The sequence below is a fragment of the Triplophysa rosa genome, unplaced genomic scaffold (genome assembly GCF_024868665.1).
Source record: "Triplophysa rosa unplaced genomic scaffold, Trosa_1v2 scaffold291_ERROPOS121282, whole genome shotgun sequence".
Taxonomy (NCBI): domain Eukaryota; kingdom Metazoa; phylum Chordata; class Actinopteri; order Cypriniformes; family Nemacheilidae; genus Triplophysa; species Triplophysa rosa.
This window is the reverse complement of record NW_026634307.1, coordinates 62,718-73,250: the sequence shown is the minus strand read 5'-3', so window position 1 is coordinate 73,250 and position 10,533 is coordinate 62,718. Positions and strand designations below refer to the sequence as shown.

At 36.6% G+C, this 10,533-nt stretch overlaps 1 protein-coding gene across 1 annotated transcript; it reads left to right on the top strand.

Annotated features, from left to right (window-relative positions):
- The first annotated feature begins 1,220 nt into the window (after window positions 1-1,220).
- On the top strand, window positions 1,221-3,671 carry tbxta (T-box transcription factor Ta). The gene is made up of 8 exons (XM_057327783.1): window positions 1,221-1,405; window positions 1,793-2,057; window positions 2,177-2,311; window positions 2,419-2,480; window positions 2,602-2,663; window positions 2,850-3,023; window positions 3,180-3,300; window positions 3,413-3,671. The coding sequence occupies exons 1-8, from the start codon at window positions 1,221-1,223 to the stop codon at window positions 3,669-3,671; spliced, it is 1,263 nt and encodes a 420-aa protein (XP_057183766.1).
- The last annotated feature ends 6,862 nt before the right edge of the window (window positions 3,672-10,533 follow it).

The window sequence follows — 10,533 nt, the reverse complement described above, 5'->3', positions numbered from 1 at the left end:
GGCCATTTCCTATCCATGTAGTAATAAAATGTGTAGAAATGAACATTTTAGTTTCCCTAAACCCTGTAGTAATAATAGCCAATTAAAATAAGCTGTCAGTTCTTATATATATAAATAAGCAAAGTTAAGGTGGTAAAAACCTTAATCTATAACCTTTGATGGTAGTGTTAAAATTTAAAGTAAAATTTAAATTGAATATACATACATATGCACGATTTTTAATACAATTGTTATTTAGTAATTTAGTATTAAGTAATTAATTTAAAACTTTAATTAAAAAGTTGCATACAGACTAATATTAATTGTAGTAACAGCGGAAACCAGTCCTATAGATTACTGTATTTTAAAACAGTTTTAGGATTTTATTGGTGTCGCTGGATTAAAGAAATCCACATTTCACTTCTGGGCCATCACACTTCAGTTGAGCACAGTACACAGGACGAGTCAATGGTTGTATTCTAATGGCCCGTCTCCAGTAAACACGAGCTTTCTCACATGTGTATCTGGGAAAACAAAAGATTAGCATTATTCGCAAATATACAACTGAGTTCAAAGGCACCGATGGAGCAGACACCGTCTCTCGTCCTTCTTTTGTTTCAAAGACGAGCTTGCGAATAGAAAAAAGTTTGGATATATCATGGTGATACTAAAATGACCAATGTTTTACACTAAATCGTTTTATACCCTACACAATTTAAAACAAGTATTTCAAATTTGTTGAAAATTAAAGAACAAAACAACTAGGTTTATAACAAAGTGTTCCTATAAAATGGCTGCGAAAAATAAAGTTTGTAGGTTAAATATTTACAATAACAAAAAATCGTATAAAATGTCCATAAATTGTATTATTGTATATTTTAAGATGGTTTGTTGTTCGTTGTTTATTTATGTATTTTATTCTTTTACAAAAAGACCTGTATCTTAAACATTTTTCAGATACTTCCAAAGCACTTTAACGCTTTTTAATGGGCCACTGCATTGGTCAAGAATACTTAGTTTTGTGGCGTCAAATTATCAGGCGCTATTAGAGCGCGATGGGCCTGGTCTAGCGCTCCGGGTCACGCCCCGTAACAGCATGCGGTCAGTGTCAGGCCTTTAAAAATGCTCAAGACGCATTAAAAGGGCAGATCGTGACGCTCAGTCAGAGCATCGCAACCCGACGGAATTTAGTGATATCATAGCGATATCGGATTTAACTCAAGGTTTATTTGATCGGAAATATGACTTCCTCCAGTCCCGACCAGCGCCTGGATCACCTCCTGAGCGCAGTGGAAAGCGAGTTTCAGAAGGGTAGCGAGAAAGGTGACGCGTCGGAGCGGGATATTAAACTTTCGCTTGAGGATGCGGAGTTATGGACCAAATTTAAAGAGCTCACCAATGAAATGATCGTCACCAAGACTGGGAGGTATATGATTAGATTTAACAACAGATTTCTAGGCTAAAACGACTAGAACACAAATGTCCAAGCATCGTTTATAGTGAACTAGCCTAAATATTACTGAAAATTATATTGACATATAATTTATGTCAATAAATTTATATTAACATATAATTTAATATAATTAAGTTCAGAGGCCACGAAACGCCTAGTCATCCAAGTGCAGGCCTTGTCAGACAAATCGCTAAGAAAAAGTTTAGCTGGAGTTACTATGGACACGCGCTCATTTGCAGTTGATTTTAATGTTGAATTGCAAGAAGGTTATATAGCTTGTGTAAATTATTCTATCCCTGTCCAATCACTAAATTTAGCTATATATTTTTGACAAACCTTTTGGCTTTTGTTTCATTCTAGACGGATGTTTCCCGTGCTCAGAGCCAATGTCGCAGGCCTCGACCCTAACGCCATGTACTCGGTTCTGCTGGACTTCGTGGCAGCGGATAATAACCGGTGGAAATATGTGAACGGGGAATGGGTGCCGGGCGGGAAACCCGAACCTCAGAGCCCAAGCTGCGTCTACATCCATCCAGACTCACCCAACTTCGGCGCTCACTGGATGAAAGCGCCAGTCTCTTTCAGCAAAGTCAAACTCTCTAACAAACTCAACGGAGGAGGACAGGTAAGGACCTATTTTGCGCTTTTCAAAATCGTTCAAATATGAATTTGGAGAATTGCTGCCGAGCTGAGATTTGTTCTGATTTTTTTAAATTCAAATTACATTATTATTCTTTTTTTTAGATTATGTTGAACTCATTGCACAAATACGAACCAAGGATTCACATAGTGAAAGTTGGAGGGATTCAGAAAATGATCAGCAGCCAGTCTTTCCCTGAGACCCAGTTTATTGCTGTCACAGCTTATCAGAATGAAGAGGTGGGTCTTTGTTATGTTGTATAAAGCCAAAGTTGTGGCCGCACTGCATCTATATGCAACACTTCATTTTCTTACATTTTGTGTAATTGTTCATTTTAATCTCACAGATCACAGCTCTGAAGATCAAGCACAACCCTTTTGCTAAAGCTTTTCTAGATGCCAAAGAGAGGTAAAATAAATGGTTAAGCATTATTTTTTATTTATCTATATACCGTAGCCTATTTAGATTTGATTCTTATCTATATATTGACAAAATTACAATTTAATATGTTGTGTTGTAATGTCTACAGAAGTGACCACAAGGAAGTCCCAGATCACACTACTGACAATCAGCAGTCTGGATACTCACAACGTAAGTAAATCAACACAAGCACATGAAATATAATACTCCTCAGTAAAATCAGTAAAACTCAGTAAAAAAATCAGTAAAACTCCTCAGTAAAAATACTCCTCATCATCATTTCATGTTACATTATGGTTGTACAACAATCACTTTAATTCTAGAGCTTTTCTCATATTTGCGTTTTTTTTTCAACAGTTGGCGGCTGGTTCTTGCCCAGTAATGGCCCTATGGGTCCTAGCAGTAGCCCTCCTCAATTTAGCGCGGCTCCTGTTCACTCTTCTGGGTCCTACTGCGAACGATACTCTAGCTTGAGGAACCACAGAGCTGCTCCATATCCCAGCCATTACCCCCATCGCAGCACTACAACCAGTAAGCACTTAAACTTGATTTAAAATGTATAGAATTTTTGGACCCAGAACGTGATCTTGATTTTACATAATTAGTTTTTCAAACCCTTTTTTTATTTCTATTCATTTGTGAATCAATGGTAGATGGTATTTAATCATTCTTTGCTTTGATTTTTAGATAACTACATCGACAATTCTTCAGGAAATCTCACCTCTCATGATAGCTGGTCAGCTCTGCAGATACCTAACTCAAGTGGGATGGGAACCCTAGCCCACACCACCAACACTAGCTCTAACAGGTACTTTCTTTCACATATCCCATGGTCTCTTTTTTTTAGTTAAATGCAAGGTTTTGCTGGCTGAGTTATTGATTCACAGATTTAACACTGTACGTCCTGTGCCTCTCCACAGTCAGTACCCAAGTTTGTGGTCTGTTGCGGGGACAACCCTCACCCCCTCTGGGTCAGCGTCTGGGTCCATCACAGGCGGGCTGACATCTCAGTTTCTGCGCGGCTCTTCGGTGTCCTACTCCGGGCTTACTTCCTCTCTGCCTGTGTCCTCTCCCTCTTCTATGTACGATCCAGGCCTGAGTGAAGTTGGAGATGCCCAGTTCGAGAGCTCCATCGCCAGGCTTACAGCCTCCTGGGCACCTGTGGCACAAAGCTACTGAGATCCAGAGGAACCATCTGTTCAATCTCTGCTGTCTTTAAAATGAGACTACTCACAAAGATTTAAATGTTTGAAAAGACTTGATTCTGAGCCGAAGATGCTTCAGAGACTGGCCAGAGCACAATTCCAGAGAAAACCATTTAGATTCACCAAGACAATCAGAATGCCTATTCAATATAGATTTTCTCTGATCAATATCTGTATATGATCTTGGGGCATGTAACACTATAGACAATCGAAACCTAGTGAAAGACAATCTCATTGAGTATGTATATTTGCTTATTCTATCAATTACAGTTTTAGGTTTAGCCCTCAGCCATAAAACAAAAACAAACTACGGGGCCAATGATGGTGTTTATTCTTTATAAAATTATCTAAAGAATTAATAAGGTCAAAATGTGCTGTTCACTGACTAGATTGTATATGTGTGTAAATAGAAATTAACATTCATTTTGATGGTCATATTGGAATATTGTAAGAACTGCAAAGTCTCACCCTTACTTTCAGGAGACTTGTTCTGGCTCTACAGCTACAATTGAAACATTTTTAGTAAAAAATGGTAAAATCATTTTAAAATGTGACCCTGTAGCTGTGTCTCCAATCTGTGTGGTAGAGAATATGTACATATCTATCTATTTGTATTTGTTGGACTCATTGTGAGTTTTATTTATGTCATTTTAATAATAAATTAAACTTAATGTTTCCGTCAAAATGTTTTACTGGCAGTCTTTGTTCTACCTTGTGTATTTCTTGAATAGATTGTTTGTGGATTTTACCCTTACACATTTTAATAAGCAAAAAATGCACAGATGTAAAGTAGTTATTTGTATTTCAATTGACCATTTTGTGTTTTAGCAAAACGTAGGTAACAAGTGTGGTTATTATAGTAAAAAGTGGTTATTATTTACTAATTTAAAACATCATACTTCAAAAATGTTCAAATGAAATTTTGAATGATCTAATTGTTGGTTATATCTTAAAACTTTTTACAATTGAAAAATAGCCGTATTTCATCATTCATTCTCTTAAGGTAAATATCCAAATACTTTATTTTCACCAGAGACAATAGAGCTCAACTGAATTTACTACAACCAGATGAAATGTAGGTGTTTTTAAATTCTCAGAACACAAAACCTGTTAATCTAACAACCTGCTCGAACTTAATTTAATCTTGACTGAGCTCTAGTCATTCAAAATGTTCATAGTTGTTTCAAGTGGAATCAGTTAAATCAAGTCGTTTCAGCCATGTCAGATGCAAAATAATGCAACGACTGTGATAATTGTGACAATTTTGCAGCAGCAGGTGTGTGATAAATGAAATCTGCTTGGTGCTATAATATAGAGATGTGAACCAGTACAGAGATAGAACCAAGGCAGAAGTTCAGAGCACTCGCTCACAGAACTTTGTCAGAATCTGCAGATCTGTGTGACACAAGGTCAACACATTTAACAATTCACTTTAAAAAATAGCATTAAATTAAAGATTATTAAATAAACTGTTATGGGAAAATTAAAATAATGCTGTATTTTTCTCAAATGGCAAGACACACATAAACATCAACCTCTTTATTGCTCTCTTTTTAATTAATGCTAATGTAAACTCTGTCAAGCAATATTTCTTTCTAAATACAAATTTCTTTTCTTTTCCCTTTTTTTGATATTTTCCCCTTTTTACATTTTTCTGTAATTTTAGTGAGATTTTTATATTAGGTGACGTTTGAAATATCATGTTAATAAATATATCAGCGCAGTAGCTATTTACTTCCACACATGTGACTTAACTATATGTAGCTATATACGATGTATTAAATTAATATATATACTGTATATAGAGAGAGAGAGAGCGAGAGAGAGCTTATATTTATTGAAAACACAAATATAAATGTCTTTTTATATTTATGTTTTCAATATAGCCTTTACAAAGTATAAACTTTATGTGCTAATCAACAGATTGATATTTATTATATATCGCTTTTTTCTTTTTTAGATCTTATAGTTTTGTCTTGTTAATAATTTAATACAGTCCAATATAAACTTAATGAAAGTCTCTTTAATTAAATAACTTGTTTCGCAGGTCTGAACACTCAACATACTGTGACTGACTGACTGACTGGTGTTGTTGATGTCATCACTCTTTGCAGCACTGGAGATTGGTTGTCTGGGTCCAGTGATTGAGCACTCAACACTTTGGCGTAAATGAAGCCTTTAGGGTCACAGGGCCACAGGCAAACACTCATGAAGGAGCAATGTGACAGCCAGCTGGAAGGGGCAGCAACCTGTGTGAGTGTACGCTGGGATTCCCCCAGTTAAGAGCAACACAATGTTTGGAAGGGTCTAAACTCTGAGTTGAGTAGCGGCCATCAAAAGCCTTCAGTAAAATACATTTATAAACATGCAGGGCTTTTATACAACAATGTACGTATACATGATGCACTAAAAGGTATAAATAAAACCGAAAAAATTCAGTCTCTGTCACCTTGGAATTATAAGGTTCTATCTGAATTCCGAGAAGTTTTGAGATATTGAGCTTCAAAGTTTGTGCATTATAGAAAAAATGTTTAGGGACAACAAGTCTCTTACATACATGAGAAAACAGACACCCTAAATGTATTCTAAATGTACAATATCATAATCGTCTGAAATTGGTAAACGTTCTAAAAAACAAAATGTTCGATCTTATAAAACATTAACTGTTACATTTCAAGCAAAACAAACAGTACAAAACTTATTATTTGTTTAAATACATAAAATTGTAGTAATGTGTTGAAATGTTAAAAAAAGTTACGTTTAGTGCTTTCTATGACATTTATTTCATATTTAAGGAATATTTCATATTCCAGCTGTAATAAGGCTTAATATTGTAAAATTGAAGACAATTTAAGAACTTAATTTTATGCATGCATTCAAAGTGCTGATTAACTCAGAATTAGAACCAAGGTAGATTTCGACTACCTTTTAGTTTTCTAGAAAAAGTCCCCCCAAAAACATCACATAATGTAAATATCACAGAATAAGAATATGTGAATTACTCAATTTTGACAAAAATGTCAGATAAAACCTTTTGGGGACCAAAATTAATGTTGTGTACCATATGGATCTACTACCAAGATTTTATTATGTTTACACGTAAATTGGTCAGGCAGGGATGTGTCCCTCTATTCAATTCGATTCGATTCAATTCAATTCAATTCGATTTGATTTGATTTATATAGCACTTTTCACAATTTTCATTGTTGCAAAGCAGCTTTACATCCATCACAATAAATTTTTTTATAAAAATAATACTAGGGGAAAAATGAAAGAGAATATACGGTATTAAGATACATGGTATTACTGCAAGTTCAATGTACACTGATGTCAGTGGATTGTCAGAAACTGTCAATTATTCAATCAAAGTATATTTAACTTAGGTATATTATTATTTTAAATATTGTTATCAGGACTGTGAGCCTAAAATTACGATATACCAGTACAATTTGCAATAATACCAAAACATGCGGAAAGAATATATTTGTTAAAATATGTTAACGTGCATGTGTGTTGTTAAACGCAAGTTGTTTATATTTATGGATTAAACTAAATCAGCAGTCTCCCAGTGAGTAAGCCAGTGGCAATGTTGACAAGGAACCAAAACTCCACTATAGATATATGAGGTATATGTGTATAAGAGTGGTGAATAAAAAACCTTGGGAGAGGCCAGACTCATCCGGGAGAGCCAGTTCTCCTCTGGCATATTAAAATAGCACTGCTAGTGAAAAGAGGAAAGAACTAGTGTGGATAGAAAAAAGAGATATTCAGGTCTGTCCTATATTATTCTGGTTTTTGGATGACTGTAGGCTGTAGTTGTCATCAGATGAATTGCCCATTATCACGAGCGTCTGGACTGGGAAGAGCATCAGGCCAGAACCGGAGCTTGGACTGACGACTTCTGGTGCCCTCGGGATCCTAGGTTGTGGTTACAGTTGCCATCAGGTGGACTTCCCATCATCACGAGCGTTTGGCTAAACTGGGAAGAGCATCCGGCCAGAACCGAAGCTTGGACAGAGGTAGTCAGTCAAAACTTCGGTTCTTCCCAGTGTCCTCGGGAACCCGAGGATGGGACATGAAATGCAAAAACTGATATTAGCGTAGAGGTCGCTTACAGAAAGTCTAAGAAAGTGACACATTATGATGGATTTGTGTGTGTTCGGTTCCAACAAGCTAACTATGTTGCGGCATAGACTGCTTACGTTGAGTTAACAGTGTTATCAGTGAGTTGAAAGCTATTTTAAAGAGGTGAGTTTTTAGTCTAGTTTTAAACTGATCGAGTGTGTCTGAATCCCGAACCTAGCTGGGAAGGCTTTTCCAAAGTTTAGGAGTCAAGTATGAAAAGGATCGACCACCTTTAGATATTCTGGAAACTATTAACTCAACTCAACTCAACTCAACTTTATTTATATAGCGCTTTTACAATTTTCATTGTTACAAAGCAGCTGTACATGAGACACATTGACTACAAGCAAAACAATCAAAGTTGTACCTGCAAAAACAAGAAAAGGTTGAAAACACAGAAGACAGACACACCCACACACAAAACACTCCACACACACAACACGCACACACACCAACACACACAGACACAGAGACACACACACACACACACACACACACACACACACACACACGTACGTACACAGACAAGTACGCACACACACACACGCTCAGTGAGAGCACACATTTAGGATAAAGGAGAGAGAAGCACAGGTCAAATATAGCAGATAATAAATTCCTATATGCAATATTAATTAAGTAAAACTTTAAGATTCTAAAGCAGCCCCCCCGGTCAGGCAGATAGTGCAAAAACAGTATGCAAACGGTGGCGAGGAACCCAAAACTCTAATCGAGAAAAAAAACCTCAGGAGAACCCAGGCCCAACCAGGGGATTCCAGTTCCCCTCTGGCAAAAGCTGCTGCCTCTGCACAAGCTCCAGAGAACTTGCACAACATGGCTAAATAAAATAAATAAACTTAATAATAAAATAAATTGTAGTTTAAGATTATCATTATTATCATTATTAACAGACCAGAGTTTTGCCACCGCAGTGTGTGTGATGGATTGTAATCTGAAACTAGTTCACAGAGATACATTCAATGCTTTGTAAATTATTAGCAGGATTTTGAAGTCTATTGTCTATTGGAAATGTTGCACTCTACTTTTTATGTTTACTGGCATTTGGTGTAATAATTATTACTTCTGTCTTGTTAGAGTTTAGTATAAGAAAGTTGTTGGCCATCCAGTTTTTGATGCCATTAACATAATCTGTTATCTTTAAAAGCTGGGCAGTATCACAAAGTTTTGAGGAAATGTAAAGCTGGGTATCATCAGCATAGCAATGGAAATTTACTTTATGTTTTTTGATAAAGTCTCCTAACGGAAGCATGTAAATTGAAAAAAGGATGGGCCCTAAAACTGATCCCTGTGGCACTCTGAATTTAACCTGAGATTTATGGCGTGGTCTATAGTATCAAAAGCGGCACTCGGGTCCAGTAGGACCAAAAGAGAGATGGCGCTACGATCAGATGCTACGGGAAGATAATTTGTCACTTTAAGTAGTGCTGTCTCCATGCTGTGGTTGGGCCTGAATCCTGACAGAATTTTTTCATATGAGGGATTATCCTGCAGGAATGTGCATAGTTGGCTTGAGACTACTTTTTTGAGTATTTTGGATAAAAAATGTAGGTTTGAGATTGGTCTATAGTTAGCTAGTTCTATCGGATCGAGTTGTGGCTTTTTTATAAGGGGCCCAATGACTGCTAGTTTGAAAGCTTCTGGGACATATCCTAATGCAAGTGATGAGTTTATAATATTAAGCAGAGGTTCAGTTACAGCAGGACAAACCTCTTTTAGTAGGTTCGTGGGAATAGGGTCTAACATGCACGATGACGATTTAGCTGCTTTTATCACTTTTGTGAGCTCTTCCTGACCGATTACAGTGAATAACTGAAGCTGTTCACGTGGGGTTTTGTTACTAAGTGTATTAGTGAATGCGTCATTGGCCGGCCTCACAGCTGAAATAGTTTCTCTAATGATCTCAATTTTATTAGAGAAGAAGTTTCTAAAATCTCTACAACAAATACTGTTCTATAGAGGCAGAAAATATAAATGTCAAGCAATTCCTGAAATTTCCAGACAGAAATGTTAGTGATCTCAAAAGCTCTGCTATCTCTGAGTGCTCTCTTTGTCTATGTGTAGGGTCCATACACACAGTGAGAGAGGGTTAGCACTCATCACATCCTATACACACATGGCAGCCTGCCTGTGTTGATCATTATTGAGTAGCTTCTTTGGGACTTTGCCCTTGTCTTCCTGGCAAGTGTGTCTTCTAAATACGCTCTACAAAGTGTGCTCGGCACACAGGTGAGGAGAGGAAGGCTTATAAGACCCCTGGCTGTGAGGACAAATGAGATTATTGTGTTCTAAAGTGTGCTATTTGTTATTTGCCATTGGTGCCCACTGCATATGGACCTCACCAGTCTTGAGTGTGCTTGTTAACACTGCTAACATCACATGTTACTGAGAAGGAGGTATTGAAAATTATGTGTTTATCATACATTAGGTACTGGTCATTCTTTTAGCTTGCAGATGACCTGCCATGTTTAAGAGTCATTCTTTGTATGCAATAGAAAATGTAGAGTATATTCCCTTAAAATCTGATGTCACATCAGGAAAGTAATGTCATAGTTTATTTAAATGCTCTAGTAAGGTACTAATGTATTGATAAAGTGAAACGCAATACTGGATACAAGCACGAAATGTGTTCATTTTTATAATTTCACTGTGGCTTTACTTTCTAGACTGACTAGACGATCAAAACCAAACCAGTG